Here is a 19,975-nt window from a genome sequence, read left to right on the forward strand (position 1 = left end):
AGTAAACTAAGCACTCAGCCATCACAGAACAACTTGCTGGGCAGGTACAGTTCTGCAATGCGGAGGTGTAAGGTAAAAATGAATTGTAGTCAGAAGTTCAAACCCCAGTGACCTCATTGTGTGAGTATGTGGCATTCATAAAAGTGCCTACAGGCTGAATAAATTCCAATTAAAAAATAACCTGGTATAAGTATCTTTGGTGCCAAGCTAGTTCCATGCTGAGGGAAGCATGCTGTAAAGCAGGAAATTGAATCCTCCAAAGAAATGGTAGGAAGAAACCATACCACTCTACCTGTCTGGCAGTCACTCTGAGTGCCACAGCTTTAGGGTTGTGTATGAGATGAGAAACAGGCATGGAAAAAAGAAATAACAGACTTTATACCCCTTGTATAGCAAGATAAAAGTAGACTCTCTCCTGCACAGCTCCTGCTTCCAACCCACACCTCCCAACTCCAAAAATTTTGGCTTTTTCCATTAGAAGAGAGTTCTGCCTGGACGCAGCTATGCCACAGCTGTTTTTACGAAGCACAGGGGCTCCAGGCAGTGCTCACAACAACAAAGTGAGGGCTTACAGCCAAGCTTACCCCGGCCACCACTTCCTCCATCTTTTGCTGGGATCTCTCCCATACTGTCTGCCTGCCCATTACACAAACCCAGAGCTGCCACCAGTGCACACTCTGTATTTTAGACAACTGAAGCAAGTACTAAAGGACACTTACAATTACCCTAAAAATGTTATAATATAAAGAGAAAGCTTAAATTGCATGTTAGATAATAACAGAATGTGGTGTTAAAACTAAAAACTGCAGTAACTTTTACCCACCCAACGCAGACACATTCATGTAAAAACTGTACTGGTTTGTTGGGAACTAAGGGGAAGGACCAGATTAATTTCTTCTGGGTCATGATGGCAGCTCACCACTAGATGGTAGATGAGTAGCATTAATTCCACCTCCCATTTTACTCCTGAGAAATACAACTGGCATCTATCCACACTAGGACTCTTGCCTCTTCTGGCAGTGTGAAAGCTTCTCCTTGCACGTAAGTAAGAGTTTTGGAAAATATGGATAGCTGGAGTAATTCTATGATTCCAGAAGAGGAATAAACTCTGAGCCCAGACATTTATACACACTGAGTTTATTTTTTCAATCTTACCATTGCTGCAAACACAACAGTAAACAAAATTGCTTTTCTCCAGCAGAAGGACAATACTGATAAGCTCTGTAACCACTTTTTTGCAGTTAGTCTGCAAAAACTGTGCCAAGCCTTTAAAAGTAGGACAGGTTCACAGACATTTTAAAACTTCATAGCATGAAAGGCTGGAGCTTGTGCAGCTGCAGCATTGCCTTGCCTATCTCATACCTAAGGTCTAAGATACTTTAGTCAAACTGAAGTGGCTTAAAAGATATGTCAGCTTCATTCTGTAAATGACTTGCATATTTATACAGATCCAGATGGATATTTGAGCTGGGGCTGAGCTAAACTTCACTGCTTCAGACAGGTGCAGGGTATGTCTGACAGCTCTTCATCAAGGCTGCCAAATCATTGCAACTTCCCTGGTGCCAATTCACACCATATTTTAGGTGGGGGCACAATGTTATCATGTGAATTTACCTCAGAGGTGCTGCAATATATCCCTTTACCCATTCACTGAGAGTATGAAATCACTCATCAGGTGCAGTGAGAACAACTGTGTCTTCACCAGAACAACAGTAGCAAAAGACTCAGCCCAGTGTCTAAAGCACTGCTGTCTGCAGTTGGCAAGCAAAGGAATAAGCAAGCAGTTTACCCTCAGTATAGTCATCACTACACAGGGAAAACATTGCATACAACTGAATGCTTAAACCTCTGTACTGTGTCTTTCACACCCAATTGCTCTACAAATATTACCATGTTCTGCAAGGTTTCCACAGGCAAAGTGTTTTACAGTAAGTCAACACTACTTCAGAATACACGGACGCTTTAAAAAGACCTTTCAGTTGTCAAGAAAACACAGTCAGACCCTGCTCAGGCTGGTAAAGTCTGACAAGGCCACATGACAGGTGGTGTATCTTCAGGGTGCAATGAACTGCCCTTGAAAACGTACACGAATACCTTTGCTGCCAAAACTTCCTTTGATATTAATGTGCAAAGAAAAAAATAATTGTATATTAGCATCCAAAGAGAATATTTAAAGGAAATAATTACTGTCAGCATATTTTAGCAATAACAAGCTGCGGCAGCCATTACTTTGCATTGTTTTGCATTAATAAAGACAAAACCCAACAGCGAATATACATCACTTTTGAAGGATTTTTCTTTCTTTCTTACCTCTTCCTTTTTCTCTTCAGTACCAGAGGCTAAATTGAGGCTCAGCTGAGAGTGGCTGCTTATGCCACTGTCTTCATTTCCATCATCATAATACACAGTTTTCACTGAGTCCTGGAAGCAAACAGGATTCCTGCCCAGCTTCAGCCCCGGTACCTCAACTCTCTCCTCGCTCTCTGATGAGCTCAGTGACAACGTGCTGTGATGGTTTGGACACTGGAAATTCATACTGCACTTGACCTTCCCTGCAGTTGGACTTTGAGGCTTTGGAGTAGTTGGCCTGACGGGAACATAAAGGTTTTCGGCTTCATCTGTACACTGCTGAGTAGCTTTTGGTTCATCTGAGTCCGAATAAAAGACTTCATTGGGAAATGGACTAATGTCATCCAGAGTAGGTGAAAAGCTATCAGAGTCTGGGATACCTGATGACGTCCTGGGGCTTTTATCCTCAGTGACAGCTACATTCATGTCAGCCTTTTTACCCTGAGGAATCACAGGGCTTTGCAGGCAAGGTGTTTCTGGCAAGGAAGAGTCTGGACTGGATACTGAGGAGGTGCCTCTCTTCCTGTCATGGTCCGTGCTGCTGGAAACCCTGCGGGAGTAGTCATCGTGCAGCCTGCTGTTTGACCTTGTTCTCTGGGACAGCTCACCGGGAGAAGGAGCCACGTTCTTGGGGCCATCCTTCTTCCTTGCAACATCTGTAACGTTACTGACGAGTTTCAAAACTCGATCAAAATCCTTTGCTCTGATAGGGCTCTTCCATCGCTTGGATCGCCTCTCAGGGTTTCCATCACTTTTGTCAGAGTCAGCAGAAGGAACACTCGCAGTCCTTGCTGGTATATGTTTTTCATTTGAGACCTTCAGATCAGCAAGGTTTGAGGTGGACTTCCGTTTGAATGAGCTTTTCTTCAGAAAGTTCAAATTATCAGAACTTTTGCTTCTCCAATAAATGATCCTGTTGTTTTCAGAGTCTTTCACCAGAATTTCACAGATCTTTGGCTCTGCAATGACAGGTGACGTTGGCCTAACACAGTTGTGGCGACTCTGAATTTTATCTGTGTCTAACAAGTTGATGCGGCCAGCACCGTAAGCCCGCCTGATGCTGCGTGAGCGATGAGTGTTCCTCAGGAAGGACTCATCGCTCTCCTCCACATCAGAGCAGTCAGAAGCCAAACTATCCACTGCATTCTGGAAATCATGCAGAGGCCCCGAATAGGAATACCTGTTAGTCTGAACTTGCACCACTGCTCCATTTGAACCACGTTTGCCTATGCTGTTGTCGTTTACAACGTCTGAGCATTCCCTTGTTTGAGTTCCTTGCTGAACTGAAGATTTCAACTTCTTGAAAGATCCCATCCTTCTGATAGAAGAAAAGGCATTCCACGTGGATGAGTTGCCCATCAAAACCAGAGAACGAGGCCTGTCAGAGCTGGAATTAGCCCGTTTCCGAGGGGTGGTGAAAAAGCGCATGATTTTGGAAGGGCTGAGCTTGTCCTCTTGAAATTCCTCCTCAACATTGTTGCTGGTGCTGTGTCCCCCATTATGACTGGCACAGGTAGTCTGGTTTTGGGGCTCTTTATTATCCATAACTATACAAGTAACGGTGGTGCCATTTCCACAGCCATTCGGAAATGTTGTCATGCTCTCAATGCTGTAGGCATGGAGGTGGAGGCTGGGGTAGTTCAAAGCAACACTGCTGTCCCCACCAGCTGATCTCGCTGCCTCCCCTTCATCTGCTGCACCTTGGTCTGCCTTGCCTTCACATCGACTGGGTGAGCTGAGCTCCTCAGGTGGTGCTGCCTGCATCAAGAAAACAAAAGCCAACATTAAAAAGTTTTCTTACAAAGTCCCCTTTGAAAAGAAGCTTCAGCTATATTGTAGGAAATAAAGACACAAACAAAATGAAGGAGCTCTTCATGGTGAACAAAGGTGTGTTGCAGGGGTGCAGAGAAGGCATTTGTCACTCCCTCAAAGTATAATTGCATTTGTCAGCAATTTAAGAGACCAGAATAATTTCAATATGTACTTGTTTCTCTAATGCTAATCAGCTAATAAATTCATTATGACTAGCACAGCTACCTTACAATAGTAAATGCAATCCTCATATGCACGTAAGGGAAAGAAACTCCCTGTAACACCAATCCAGTCTTCCTTCTCATGTGCTCAGCACTGAGCCCCAAGACACATGGGAGGTTTTCATCTAAAACACGTTCATCAAGGGACACCTAACTCTCAAACAGGAGGCAAGGAAGAGGAAAACAGACATTATTTTTCCTACACTTGCTTCTGTTGGAAGGCTGTGTGACACTTGACTGACTTGTCTGTCCCCTGGCACATAAAATTCTAAGAAATTACATCAAGTGCACAGCAAAGTCTTTTTCCCTACAAAAGAAAACAAGAATTAAAAGCAGTACATCCAGAAGCCACCCTATGCTATGGTGACAACAAAATGAAAACTTAAACCTGAAAGTGACTAGAGCATTTGGGACATGCTTAAAGGATCTCCTCCTCAGCTGAGCTGGGAGACCCAGGAGACCAGATCACACTCCAGTGCCTGGGAAAGCTGTGGGGGGACCACCGGCCATGCGTCTCCTGCCCCAGCCAGGGATCTTAGCCAGGCAGACGTTTTCCCCACCATGATAAACAATGCCCTGAAAACCACTGGGATGCCCAGTCTGAAGCTGGCTCCACCTTAAAAACAAAGCTTATGCACGGTCCTTTCAGCAAGGGACAGTGGGATCTTCGAAAACTTGCCGCTGTCTGCGGGGTCCAGGGGGCGGCGGGGGGGATTTCCCCCTCACCCGAAACAAGGAGAGAACGTGTACAGCTGTGCTTTGGGCAAGGCGGCAGACCCCGGACCCTTCTTTGTCTCTTTCCCATCGCAAGGGCCGCGGGGGCTCGGGGAGCAGCGGGGACGGGGACTTGGGCGAGGCGGAGGGGCAGCGGCGGGAGGTGCAGGAGCCCGCCGGGGGTTCCATCGCGGGGACACCGCCGGGACCCGCACAGCCAGTCAGTCCCACCTCCACGTGAAACGCGGCAGCTGCGGAGCCCTGCCCGCTGCCTTTCGGGCTGCTCCCTCCTCCTGAGCGCACTTTCAAAGTTTTGCGAGCCTCTGCTCCTCTGCGGATAAAAGGATTTGCTCGCGCTTCAGCAAGACGCCTGGAACATCCCCGCCGCAGTTGTTAATCCCCGCTGGTGACGGGGTCGCGGCGGAGCCTGCCGGGCAGCAGGGCAGGGCAGAGCCGGGCCGAGCCCCGCCGCCGCGGCACACCGGCCGGACAAAAGCCCGCCGGCCACCCAACCCTCGGCCGGCCCTTGAGCCCTGGAACCGCTCGCAACTTTCCACGCGGAAAGAAAACACCGAACGATAAACGAGCACAAGACGCTGCTCTCGGCAGAGAAGTTCCCAGAGAAAGCGGCTCTGGGAGAAACTGCACCTGAGCGGGCTGAAGGGGCGCGGATGGGGGGGGGGGGGGGGGGGGGGGGGGGCGGCAGAACAAACACAACGAGATGAGATTAAAAACCCAGCTCGTAGCTCGGAGCCTCCGACAGCAGCCCCGGAGCAGCACCCTTACCTAGGCAGAGCCGGGGCTCCCCGCCGCCGCGCGTTCCGGCCGCTGCCCGCTCCCGCATCGCTATGGCAGCGGCGCCCGGCGGGGCGGGCCGGGCCGGGCCGGGGCGGGGCTGGGCTGCTCCCACCGCCCCGCGCCCGGCAGGGTCCGCTCCGCCCGCCCCGCTGCCCCCCGCCGCTGCCGCTCGCTGCAAGGAGCCTGCCTTCCTTCCACCGGCCGAGGAACAAGCGGCCGCGCGGCGATGGTCACGTTTAGGAGCTTAAACATTTCCTCCATGGCGCCCTGCCCCGCCTCTCCGTCCCTAGGTCCGTATGCCCCGCTCACGAGTGCAGTTTGCACGGCTCATTGATCAAACTCACGCTTGGTTCCCAGGCTCCATTTCTGTGCAAGACCTGGACAACTTCTTGGCTTGCTGTATTCGTCAAACTTAACAGCAAAAACAACATTTTATGCACAATCTGAACAGAGTTCGTATACTACAAGGAAAATTTTGTAAGACAGTGTCTAAAAGCCCTGTGTCATGACTCCTGGCAAAGACCTGTACAAACTGGTAGACCTTGCTCAGAAAGTTTATTGTTCAAAAAATATTTCTACACTTGGACTGGAATTGTAAATATAATTTCAACAGTTTTATTGAAGCTCAGGTAAGATACCAAGAGAAATTGGGGCAAAACAGATTACATGGCAGAGCAGATGCCCTAAAGAACTAGCAAAGGCCATCAGCCCCACTGCCTCTCCTCCGAGACTGGTGTGACTGCACATGCAGTGTAATTAATTCTCTGGAGAGCAGTACAGACACACTCTCAAAGGCAAGGTGTAGTCAGGGGGTGAGGCAAACAAATGGGCTTAAGGGATGCAGGCTAAATGAGGTAGCAAATAACTGGGAGTGACCACAGAAGTCTCCAGCAGTCAGCAGCAGCAGGCACAGCCTGCCACCAGCCCTGCTCTTGCAGCCACAGCTTTCTGGTACATCCCGTGGAAGGAGTGAGTTTGGAATAATGACTCAAATGAGGGGGCAAGGTGGTTGCTTTACAGTGCTGGGCATGGGAAGCAAAGGAGAAATAAATGCAGAGCCTCCCTGGTATCTGTAAGGATTTGTGCTGGTCACTTAAAAACTTCTAATAGTTTTATTCAACCCTGAGTTTCAATGGGTTTGTGTTCCTATGTTCCTTTAAATTTCTTTCCAGAGATATCCAAGGTATATGCATCACACTCCTGAGTATACTTTTTAATCCACAACCTCTGCTTTCTCAGAGAAAGGAACCTTCAGGTGTCCTCTGTCGACCAGCTGGACAAAAAGACAAAGCACAAAAAACTGTTGAGCTGAATTGAGCCACTCATTTGGGTCTTTCCTTTATCCAGCCAACAATGTTTTGGAAACTTAAAAAATAACTGATAACTGAGATCTGAAACCATCTTTTAAATGTAGTTGAAGTTCATCAACAGATTAAACTGTCTTGAAGAGCTAGAAATTATCAAAGAAGGTATTGACAGATTAACAAAGTGCTCACAAAAACTTAATTTCCTTAGAAAGCCACACTAAAACTCACTTTAGATAATAAGAATTTATATTGCATGTTGTATTTTTTAAATGTCACTACATTTAAGGAAGAAAATACCTAGAAAATTGCAGTTACAGATATAACTGTATCTAGTCAATTAGACATTTGTCAAGTTTCTGAAAGTAAATAGTTTTAATCTTCCAGACTTGTTCTTCATAGCTTTTCTGCTGGTAGTGCAGTAAAACCCTCTTCTAAATCTTGCAGGTTCACTGATTCAGCCAGCCCTTCCACATGTGCGTACTATTCAGAGAAGCTTGGATGCAGTGCACTAAAGAGTGTGTCTGAGAACAGGATTAACTTCCTGTACTGGAGACCAATAATTAACAAAATCTTTTCTTAATCTGAATTTTTTTGAAGGCTGATAAATTATATATAGTGTTTAGGTGCCATCACACCAAGATCTAGTAAACTGATTCAAAACAGAATTTATCAACTGAACTGCCATTAGAAAAAAGGCAAATCCCTTTTCTAGCTATAAACTTAAACCCTTTCAGTTTCATATAAGCCATAATATTTCCTCAAAGTTACAAACCAAAGTTCCAGGACATTAGTCCTTCCTATGTTAAGGTTTTTCTACAATCCTAAAAAAGCAAAATGAGAGTACTATTACCATTTGCCATTGAGAATCCTTGCTAATGCAAACAAATCCATAACAATTACATGGGTATTTCTGGAAGACTGAGCTATATACTCTGTTATTTACAGGCTAATGTTTTGCCTCCAGATGAACAACAAAAGCTGCAGTGAGCAGAGAGGCAGTGCCAGCAGTACATGTTATGGTTGACCAAGTACAGCAATTTATAAAGGAAAGAACTTCCAGAATTGGTATATGCGTGCGATTTCTAATAGTGATTTGACATCACACTTAGCACAACAAAAATGAAATGCTTGTTTTAGAAGCTCTAAGTCTGTTCTTTAAAAGAGGTTTAATGCACATGTGACAAGGAGTGAGAAGGATTATTCCAAGTGTAATACAGGTGGGAAAGGATTACAAAAAATGTGACATGGGAGAATGAATATAGAGTTTTAAAGATGAAGGAGCAACCTCTCCCAGCTTTTAATTGGTAGTGATACATCTCAGATTTTTCAGAATCGCAAAGGGCACATTTATATAATGAAGTCACATACATAAATCTGAAAAGTCTGAATAAGAATGCTTCTATCTACTTAGTTTAGAAATCCTCTCTTCCACTCCTGCAACAGTTATTTCTTTCATGTTTCTTTTATACTTTCTAAAAATCTACTTCAAAGTAGTAATTTATTTTTTTTTTACAAAGGACTCTTGAAATAGAGTACAAACAAACAAAAAAAGCCAAAAGGAATCATTTCAGTAAAACATAAAAGCACTTGTCCTGCTTCCACAGCTACTGGGCAAGATAGCAAAGGAAGTGACTCTAAGATATATGCTAAATTAATGAATGACCAAATTTAATTATTAAGATTCAGAATTGGTGAAAAAAGAGATCCCTTTGCTTTAAATGACAGTGTCTTTTCCAGGCTGCAGTACATAACTAAGGCTCCAGTTGTGCAATTTGCACCTTCCTTTTAGATCCCAGGCAAAGTCTCTTCTTTGCCTGGGATCTAAAAGGAAGCAAGCAATTAACCCCCAAGGAATCTTTACATACTGACAGGTCCCACAAGAGGAATTAAGCTGAGTCATATATCTATTGAAGTTAAAGGCAACTCCCCCAACAACTTCACTGGGAGTAGGAACAAGATTTCAATTTTTTTTAGTTAGAAATGAGTGAAGAGTAGCATGTTTGTGTATGTAAGCTCAAACTAACATAGGCAGCTAATTACTTTCATCTGTTTTTTTTTTTTTTTTTAATGTAAAGGATGTGAAATTAGGGTAGGATTTTTCCATTTTTGTATATCTGCAAGCAAATTAATAGTAATAAATGGCAACGGATTTTCCAAAGACAAGACCTTTGTCGTGTTGGCACTGAAGACGTCCAAGATGACAAAATTAATCACATTGCTAAGAAAAACACTGAAAGGAGAGCCTGAGCTAAATTGCTGCATCAACTTGCTGATTTGGCCAGTGAAAGTCCTCACTGCCCACATGCATGAGGCTGGTGTGCAGCTTCCTAAAGGCCCTCCCACTTGCATTTACTTTGCTGCTGATAAAAGCAATTACTGACCCAAGTGAGAAAAGTTTATCACAGTTTGGTATAAATCACAATACACAACAGACTGTTTTCCCCTCTAATCTTCTTTTAAATATGCTTTGCAAGGCCGAGCTTGCTCAGCTCTCTTAAACACAGGGAGCTAATTTAGGGAGAGCACAATACCCCAGTGGAGTGACGCCATCAATGAAAAATGACCCTTGTGTACCAGGTTACCATTATCCCATCTCTGAGTTGCTCTTACTCACCCACCTACACCACTACAGCTGCATGCAACTTAATGATGGCTTCAGTCTTTCAGGCTGCTAGAATGCTATTTATAACCCCACGGGGTCTGACTATGATGCTATTCTTCTTCCCCATCCTCAAGAGGCATTATTCAGGCAGCATGACATGGAGAGATGGCTGGTACTACAGAAGAGCAGTTTCCAATAAACAGATCATTGTGTTTTAACATAAAGAAGACTTCCAGTTACCAATTAGGAAGGCTGAATTCCACCTTTATTTTGAGTCTCACAAAGTATAAGAAGTAGGAAGAGAAAGGATTGTGGAGATGAAAAGTTGACAGAAATAGGAAGGAAAAGAGATTAGTCAAGAATTTCTTTCTTTTCTTGTCTTTCTTTTTCCCTTTCACTATATATTTTTCATTTTCTTCTTATCTTCAAAAATGTTAGATTTTCTGTTAGATGGATGTACTTTAAAGTGATATGGACCAGCCGGGAAGAACGGGCAAGATTTCAGACTTGGAGTTGTCCTACTCTGCAGCCTTTTGCTTTCTCTTCCTTGTTCTGCTCTAGCTGCCGTCCTTTCCTATGTCACACTCACTGCAGACTCTGATGGCTCTGCAGCCATTCTGTATTTATTTTCCTTGCTCGAAATAATAGCATGTAAAAGTGACTATTAGCAGCTCTTTATCAACCTTCTTCCCCACCCGCTTAATTACCCTGCCATCCCCTCTTCCCTATTCAAAACTGTTCTTCCAAAATTACCTGAGGATATGAAGGCACTTTGTTATGCAACAAGGAGGGGATAAAAAAAGAAGGAAAAATAAATACACAGAGAAAGGGTCTTGCGGGAGTTTGAAGGCTGAGGAGCACCTGCAGTGGGTGAATGAATGATTCAGACCAGGGGCTGCAGTGAAAGCGAGGAGTATTTTTGTGTGTGAGCCATAGCAAGGGGCCGTGCATGGATTTATTTGATTTTGGAAGGATGATGCTTCTCCCTGGGCTCAGGGAGGAATCACAAGCGGCACTCAGTGCTCACTTAAATCATTGAGCAGTGCTGAAGGGAGTACAGATACAGCAATGCTGCAGAGGCACAGTGTCCATCAGATACTAGAAAAGTGAAGCAGGTAGTGGACTGTGTTAGGAATGATGCCTCAGTAGTAGAAATTATGCAAAGCTACATAAGATCATCTTGCTTCTCATGCTTATTATAACAAAATAACAGGTCAACAGAATAATTAGCCAGTGTGACACTACAGAAATTCCCACCTAGTTACACTATGGCTGCAGACTTAGGTACTTTTGTGCTGGCCAGACCAAAAAACCCTGAATTACAATTACAGCTTTTGATAAGCTCATGAGAGCAAAACAGTGAATATTTCAGTAAGATTAAGAAAAAAAAAAACAGGTTGCTCTTGGTGGGAAGGATTGGGGCATCCTGTTGTTAGGAGGTTCCTAGGTAGTATTGATTCATGGCCTTCAAGAACCACACAGTTGCTTGGGATTTATTTCTGAATTAGTACCAATACTTTTCTTTATTTAGTCTCTCTCCGAAATTACAAACTTCCTATCTTTGTTACAGTCTGAAGAAAAATTAACATTCATTGCTGTATTTCTTGTGCCAGATAATTTAATTACCATCTCCACCATGTTTCTCTTTCAGACAAAAAAAAATCATCTTGAAATTCTACCTTTAGTTTGTCAATTTCTACTTTTTGTTTGAATTTACTCTATCAAGAATGCCTTGGATCTGAAAACCAAGGAAAGAATAATCTGAGCAAAGCAGGTGACAAGGGCTACAACAACATTTATGTGGTTGGTCTTTTCACTGACATTTGTTCTCTGAATTTAGCCAGAAAACTTCAAAGTAATTACAAACCTCCATCTAATAGTTATCATTCAGTTTTTCTGCTGTTGTAGTAACAAATTTTCTTCATTATTAGTACTAAACTCAAAAATATTTTTTAAAGCATGGATGATCACATTAAGCAAACTGTCTGTTCATTTTGTCCAGAAAAGAAGTTACCTAATTTTAAAGATGCAGAAAACACACAATGCCACTCACTTGAAAATTTGTCTGGACAGAGAATCAGACAAAAATTTATAAATTTTGGACTAGCTTACCTAAAGTTGTTTTAAAGAGATCCATACATATTAAATTAAAACTTTTTATCTGCAGTATACTTAAAGAAATTTCTTGCAGTCTTAGTTTTTTGTAATATTTCAATTGTTTCTAGGAATCAATACAAATAACACATATTGACTGCTTCTGTAAGACATGGCAGCTGCACAAGTTAGTCACATTTTGATAGGAAATCAGATTATTTTTAAAATCAGAACTCTGTAGTTATGCAACTTCCTTCCTATTAGAACAGCAAGGAAGAAATTCTAGCTTTAGTAGCCTGAGATGGAGTTAGTTATATATATCTATGGTACCAAATTACATAACTGCCTGAAGTGGGGGAACTGGAAGCAGTGCACCAAGTTTTATGGCCATTGGCTCAGACACCCATATTCCTATAACTAGTGGTAAAACAACTCTGTATTCTTCTACCGCCAAAAGTAATGGTAAATTATCTGGAAAAAAGGAAACACCCATTTCAGGCAGGAGAGATGTCTTTATGACATCTTCCCTGGGGCTGGAGAGGACAGATTCTGGATTTTGTTCCTCTCTGACCTTGGCAGTTCAGCATACTTTTCTCAGCTTAAATGCCATATGTGTAAAATATGTGATGATAGGAGTAGTGCCTTATAACCTATGGGTCTGCAAGGACCAATCCATCAATGCTCCTCTGGCACTTTGATGCTTACGATGATGATAGCTATAAAAAGTGTACACATAGGGAAAATAATCCATTATCTATCCGTGCAGAGGACAAACCCTAAATTCCATTTTTTGAAAGGAGTTCAGATTCAAGTGGCTGTTTCAATTTTCAACTGACTATTTTGATGATGGTCCATTAATCTTCTAAACTGGAGTTTGCAGATTTGGCTAATAATTTATGTCTTCTAAGAGCACAGGATAGCCCTGAACCTGAAAGATTACATATAGGCTTACTAAAAAAGTTAATTTATGTTGGTGAGCTGTCTTTGCTTTGGTTCCTGTCAGTGACACTGTCATTTTTAAAAAGTCCTTATGCTTCAGGTTCAGCAAATCAATTGAGGAAAACCTTACCAGACATTCCCTCAACATTCTGGGGTACATAATTAAGCTACTAAGCTGGAAATATGAACCATGTTTCCAGTTCCAGTACGAAAGGGAGTCAGTTTGCACAAATTCTGTCCTAGGGTCTGCCTTTTATCTAAGCAATACTGAATAGCTGAGCCAGATCTCTTCCCACCTCTTGCCTTTCATTACATAATTTAGCAAACTTCATTTCTATGCCAGGAGAGGAGTGGCTGCCTTTTTGTCTCGTTACCACACAGTGACCCAGAGATGCTGTTGCTCCCCACAGATCACCTGATCCTGTTCACATAATCTCCTTTGATCTACCTGGTCTCTGAGTATGAAGGTAGAATTGGTGCTTCCTGCCAATCTAAGAGCATGCTACTGCCTAAAGGGAGAGATGCTGGCCATGCCTTCTGCTTTTTCCTGCCAGGCTGTGAGCTGAAGCAGCTCCCCTGGCTGCACCCGAGCTGTTGCTGGGCAGGAGGTGGAAGTAAGCATCCAAGGGCAGGGGGGAAGCGCGGGAATGAGGGTGGAAACACTTTCCACAAGCAACAGGACTCCTGAAATGGGTCCAGACTTGAAATTTTTCTCAGGATCTTCTCAAGAGTGCTGTGTATTGGAAGGGGCTGGGGAAACATGCAGTTGCCCTCAGCAATTCCCCATGTGCTGTTTCTGCCACAGGGTGCCAGAATGTGTGGGTGGGAGGTGGGTGTGTGAGTGGTGTGCTGGGTGGGTGCCTGTAGCAGGTTCATACAAGAGACACAAATAATCTCCGAATTCTGGGGCAACATCACAAACAGTAAGTATATTTCACTGTGTTCTCTGGAAAAGCAGGGAAATACTTTCTCCAGAAAACAGTTAATATAATTTTTTATGATGCATTGTTGTGTCAGACTCAGAGATTATGATCAATCATTACGGTTAATAGAGATTTTAAACTGCTTTGTATTCAATCTCTGATTCAGTTTAAATTCCAGCCTCACCACAAAAAAGTAAAAATATAATCACAATGCACAGCAATCAGGATTGCTGTGTAGCTCAAAACAACCATTTGTAAAATAACTCAGTAAAGATGCTGCCTAACTCTTTTTTTGATGCAGCAAAAATCTTGGCAGGCCAATCTATACTCAAGTAGTTTATTCAGTCTCATTGGTAGGATGGACACTGCATAGAGGCTAATATTTACTATTGTGCTGGAATCAGTTGGTTTAAAGCCTGTTTTCACCAGTCTCTGCAGCAGCAGGGAACAGGGCCTCCCTGTCTGTGCCTGCAGCCAAACCATATGCAGCATATGTTCAGCTGAGGCACTGCTGACACCCCCTGTCAGCATCTGGTAATTTTCCTAGCAGCGACAAGACTTACATGAAAGTTTTAACTCTGAAAGTCCTGAAGAGCCACAGACAGTACATTCCAGAATAATTGTTTTAACCAAAGAGCCAGAGGTGCACCCTTATAACCAGCCAATTTCAGCAGGCTGCAGTATCATCTTTATACTTCACTTGGTACCAGGCCAAAAGATTCTTTGTTTGTGAGAAATCCTGCTGTTGTTCAGCTCATAAGCAGCTCTTGCTCAGTGTTCAGCCCTCAAAGTCACAGATACTGCTGCCTGAGAAACACTGAAATAACAATCATGCTGCTCCATGCACAATATTCTATGGCTTGATTTTCCAACACTTAATCAAAGTACATCATACAAATAAAAACTTGGAAATTATTCAAAATTGACTGTTACATCTTTCACTGTTCCAAAGGCTAGGAAACCCTTCCTAAGTTTTACAGTAAGACGCCACGACTTCTACTAAATCATTCAGCATCCCAATGAAGCACATTCTCTTTTCTCTCTTCTGAGTCTTCCTCCTCTCATTGCCTGGAGCACAGCACTGTTACTAGTAGAAACCAACAAGCAATTTTTAGCCAAATCTCATTTTACTGGAACCTCTAAGCTTTTGAGAGCTTATTAGTTCAGATTTAACCTGGTATTAAATGAGAGAGAGTGAAATCCAGGCTTTATAGCAAGTATTAAACAGCTTTGCTAACACATAGCAATTAGCATACGACCAAGTCCAGGCTCATTTCACTTAAACCAGGAACTGTTTTCCCAGGGAGGCTATTGAGTACTTGTGACTACTTTCTGCTGCAGTATTCTTACATGGAATCATGTGATGCTTTCATCCTATGCTGAGAGTTTTGGAAAATACTTCACTGGCATCAACAACCCACTTTTGTTCTCATAAACTTCTACCTATTTCCCTTAATGGGTAAACAACTCTTAACTTTTAAAATGTTAGCTTGGCTAATTATGCTTAAAGTTACAGAGAAACCTCTCTAATTTACCAAAGACTCCCAAAAGCTCAGTTTTGTTTGGGTTTTTTGCCTATTTCCCTAGAAAAGCATAACAGCCAACTTGACAGCCATTACTCCAAGAAAACTGGCAGTCAGCAAGTTGCTTAATCCTCAATTTCCTTGCTGATTTCAGACTGCAAGTTCAGTTAGAGTGCATTGCTAGAGCTATGATCTTGCAAATGGTTTAAGTAGGTGATTCTCTGTTGTTGCATGCTTAAAATCACACTGATCTCAAGAGATAATCGACAATAAATATGTGCGCACCTAATAGTTAAACTGGGGGAGTAAGGGCAAAGGCCAACAGCGTGATTGTTTATTTTAAAAAGATACGTTTATTAACACACAGGTGTACTTGAATTAAAGTGAGACTGCTCCAACAGTTCTTAGCGCAGAACAGTGCCTTTGGCTTTGGCCAGCCTTAAGTATAAGCCTGAAAGTAAAATTCAGGTTTTATTTGTATTTCTGAATTTCTGTTTGCAGATAAAATCAAAGAGTATCTCCTTCCCTGCCTAGCAGGAAAGGCAGGAGCTGCCATTTTGGAAGTAATTTGCCTTGTTTGTGGAATTAAACCACATTACTTAAAGCTTTCAGGTCCTGTCTTTTTCCTCGCAAACAATGGGAGATTATTGTTTTTATCTGCGTACAAAGCAGTGAGAACAGCTTTTTAGAAACAGTATGTTACAACACTTTTTCAATGCCAAATACGTTACAACACAGACCAATGGTGCCGTCTTCTGAAAAAAGTTTGGTAGAAAGATAATAGTTAGTACTGTAATTTGCACAGGCTACACTGTAGTGTGATCACATTAAGATACATTTAGTCACTCCATATTTCTCCTGGCTTCCCAAAATGTACACAACAGACCAGCTTAGTAGCCTTTGGCAAAGTCTGCCTTTCAAAATTTCTGAGTGACAGTGGAGGACAGCGCTCCAGCCCAGTGCCATCAGTGATGACACACCAGTACACACAGCCACCAGTGGCTCAGCTCTATGGCTGGATGGGCTTCTGCCCAAGGAAGGTGGGTCCAGGAAGCTGGAGTAATGCCAGGGAATTTGCCCCCCAATGCCACTGCCAGTGGGATCTCCTTGAAGTCACAGAGTACAAGCAGTCAGTTGCGTAGTGTGTGAGCTCCACAGAATAATGCCAAATGGCTTTGCTAGATAAACTGCACAGATTATCTGCAGCTCTGAAAACCATATACACATTAACAGGGGACAAACCACACTGCAGCCAACACGCAAAACTTTAGATATTTTGATACTAGTCTCAGTCATGGTTTTGCACTTAACTGGAAAAACTAATAAAACCATAATTATAAAATGAAATTAATTACCACCATATATACCTAAATGGTTATGCCTTCCAGCAGCCACTAACTACAATGTCGGCTCTTCTGGATAATATTTAATCTGCATATATAAATTCTATTGCACAAAATATTGTCCAGTTATAGTACAAACCTTGTTCCAGGAAACCTGCTTGGTTTTTTGAAAGAGCCTGTTGTTGCCTGGATTCTGGGCTCAGTTTGTTGAGCCCCCTGTAAGCCTTTAAATGCCTCTGGGAGGAAAAGGGACTCAGCATGATCCACAGTCATTACCTTGTGGGATTGAGCTTTAAGTTAATGTATAACAAACGGCTGCACAGCAGTGTGTGAAATCAGCAAGTTAAACATGCACTTGGAATAACTGTAACACAGAAGGAAGAATATTTACAGGACCATTTCATTAAAATCTTTGTCTTGAAGAATCTTGTATGCAGCATTCCTACATATTTTCCAATAAAAAGGTAAGGTTTGGGAGTGTGCTGATGAAAGTAAAATTAAGTAGCCAAGGCAGAAATAATCTAAAGTTGCAACCAAAGCCTTCTAGTTAAATATGGTGCAGACTGTGATCTGGTTATTATCAGCTGGAATCTACCCTGAGCAAGCTGCACCTGACAGCAAGGACAAAATGGATGACCCAGAATGGTACACACTGAATACATATCCGTGAAAGTGAAAATAACAAGGAACCTCAAAACTTTATCACGCAGCTCTAATACTGGCAGGTGTCAGCAGCAGAGCCAAATGCCAGAATCATACCTGGTGATACTGAAGCAGATGAAAGAGGCAGAACTCAAAGGTACATTTATGTCTCCGAGAGCTGCGAAGTAGCACAGGAAGGCAATGGGGTGTGCAGCAGACACTGCTGGTGGGGAGCGGAGCTGTCCCAGTGGCAGAACAGCGTGGAGCAGCAGATAGACGCCTGCCAGAAATGCGCCAGGGACGTGCGCCTCCCTGCTTTTCCTGCCTGGCGTTCAGTGGGGGTGCAGCTCCACTCTCCCAGAGACCCACGTGAATCCCGAGAGCCTGGCACCACACACAGAAATATGGAGCGCCCCTGGCTTTATGCTCTCCAGTCAGAAGGACCTGTACAGCTCTCTCCTGTACACATCCCTGTGTAGAAGACACAGTTCTGTGTTACAGAAGATCTGCTGGAATGTGATTCAATCTTCCCTTTTTCTCCATAGAAGATATAATCGACTTTCAATTGCATTTTTTTCTGAGTTAGAAAGATGTGAAGAATAACTGCAATTGTGAATGCAAGAGAACATTAATTCAAAGAGAAAATAATTTCTGTCTTGCAGTTCTCATAGTTATTCCACAAATAATCAAAATTATAATCTTTAATGGCAATACTATATTAATTTCTTAAAAGTGGAAATGCCAGCAGATTTCCTTAATAATGGGTTTACATATCCAATAAAATTTTCAAAACCTAATTAATAATTTATAATGAAGTACAAGGCTTCATATTATGTCTCATGCAATAATCTGAAACTCATACATTATGGAATTCCCTATTTCTAGATAAATTAATTTTAGCTGAATGCTCTGCTGGGATCCCAGTAACTGTATGAGAGGATAAAGGCAGAACTACAGCTCCACAATGTCTGGCTTATGCTCAAGGCCTTCACTAAAAAGGAGGAAGCAAACTCCTCAGAGCCATGCTCTTCTCATGCAAGACTGGGCTTTTACAAGATTAAGCTTTCTGAGTCAGACACAAGGTCCACAAAAGTTGAGGGGACTTTCCCCTGCTTCTATAAATCTGTAAGTAAAGATTATTAAAAAAACTAAGTTCAAGCAATTTTCTTGGTCTCAAGTCACTCATCAGGGTGCACATCTAGAGTGTTGACATCTAAATATTGATTTTGATTATGGTGCTGGGAGGGGAGAAAATGAAGAAAATACTAAATATATCATTGTTGTTTGACATTTTAGGAGAAACTGAAATGCGAATAATACTACATTGCACAAATTGATCTCCAGTCAATCTGCAACTCACAGAATAGCAGGCTGAGGTTGAGGTTGGAAGACACCTCTGGATACCATCCACTCCAGCCCCCCTCACTGGAGGGTGGAGGTTGGAAGACATCTGTGGAGATCACCTGGTCTAGCTCCCCTGCTCAAAGCAGAGTCAGCTAGAGCAGGCAAGCAGATCTGTGTCCTGTCAAGTTTTAAATAATATTTTGAAGTGTACAAGGATGGAAATTCCAGAACATGAGTGGGCAGCCTGTTCCAGTATTTCAGCAATTTCAGAAATTTCCTGTATTTCAGTTTGTGCAGATTGTCTCTTGCCCTTTTACTGGACACCGGTGAGAAGAGTCTGGCTCTGTTCTCATTATCCTCTTTACTGTTTCAGTCCCATCAGGTATTTATGCACATTAATAAGATCCCCTCAGCATCCTCTTCCCCAGGATGAATGATCCCAGCTGTCTCAGCCTCTCATCATATGTTAGATGCTCTAGTTGGTGTAAAAGGGACTACTCCTAGTTTTATATTCCCTGCAAACATGCTGAGGGTGAGTCCCATCAAGAATGTTGACCAGTACTGGCCGCAGCACTGGTGTCTGAGACACAGCACTAGTGCCTGGCTTCCAGATGGACTTCATGCCATTGATCACACATCTTAGAACCCAGTGGTTCACCCAGTTTTACATCCCCTGACTGTCTACTTGCCTAATCCAGGCTTCTTCAGTTTGCCTGGAAGCATGTTATCAGAAACAGTGTCAACAGTTTTGCTAAGACCCAGTGCTCTCCCCTTGTCTTTGGAGCTGGTCATTTTGTTTCTGGGAGGCTATCAGCTTGACCAGGCATGATTTCCCTTTTGCAAATCCACGTTGACTACTCCGAACCACTTTCTTGTCCTTCATACATTTGGAAATGGCTTCCATGAAGATTTGACCCACCTCCTTCCTGGGGACTCAGCTGAGCCCCAGATTAGCCTATACTTTCCCAGCTCTTAATTCCTATTCACAAAGGCCACCTGTAACCTCCACAGACCAAACCCTGCCATGTAAACCCACTACACTCTTGTATTCTTCCATTTTATGTTTAAGTTATCAGGAGTTCCTTGTTCACCCATGCAGGCTTCCTGCCATCATTGCTTGATTTCCTGATTGTAGGACTGGAGCATTCCAGAGGTGATTCTTGCCAGTCAAGAATCTTGACTACCTATCTTGACTCCAAGATATTATACCATAAAAATCTTCCAAGGACATCCCTGAAGAGGCCAAAGCCTGCTGTCTCGATCCCATGGCTGTGATCCTGCTATTTGTCCTGTTCCCTCCTCTAAGGATCTTGTAACCCATCACTATGGGTCACTGCAGCCAAAGCTGCTTCCAGCCTTCACAT

General features: G+C 42.9%; 1 protein-coding gene across 1 annotated transcript in view; it reads right to left on the bottom strand.

The window, feature by feature from the left end:
- The window catches only part of SPATA13 (spermatogenesis associated 13), a 44,896-nt gene extending 40,469 nt beyond the window's left edge, over positions 1–4,427 (bottom strand). The window contains exons 1-2 of the mRNA XM_059493714.1: positions 4,392–4,427; positions 2,311–4,107 (exon numbers count right to left, since the gene is read on the bottom strand). Of these exons, the coding sequence (XP_059349697.1) occupies positions 2,311–4,107; positions 4,392–4,412 (1,818 nt within the window). The 5' untranslated portion in view covers positions 4,413–4,427. The remainder of the gene's footprint in view (positions 1–2,310; positions 4,108–4,391) is intronic.
- Between the last annotated feature and the right edge of the window lie 15,548 nt (positions 4,428–19,975).

The sequence above is a fragment of the Ammospiza nelsoni genome, chromosome 2, assembly GCF_027579445.1.
Source record: "Ammospiza nelsoni isolate bAmmNel1 chromosome 2, bAmmNel1.pri, whole genome shotgun sequence".
NCBI classification, from domain to species: Eukaryota; Metazoa; Chordata; class Aves; order Passeriformes; family Passerellidae; genus Ammospiza; species Ammospiza nelsoni.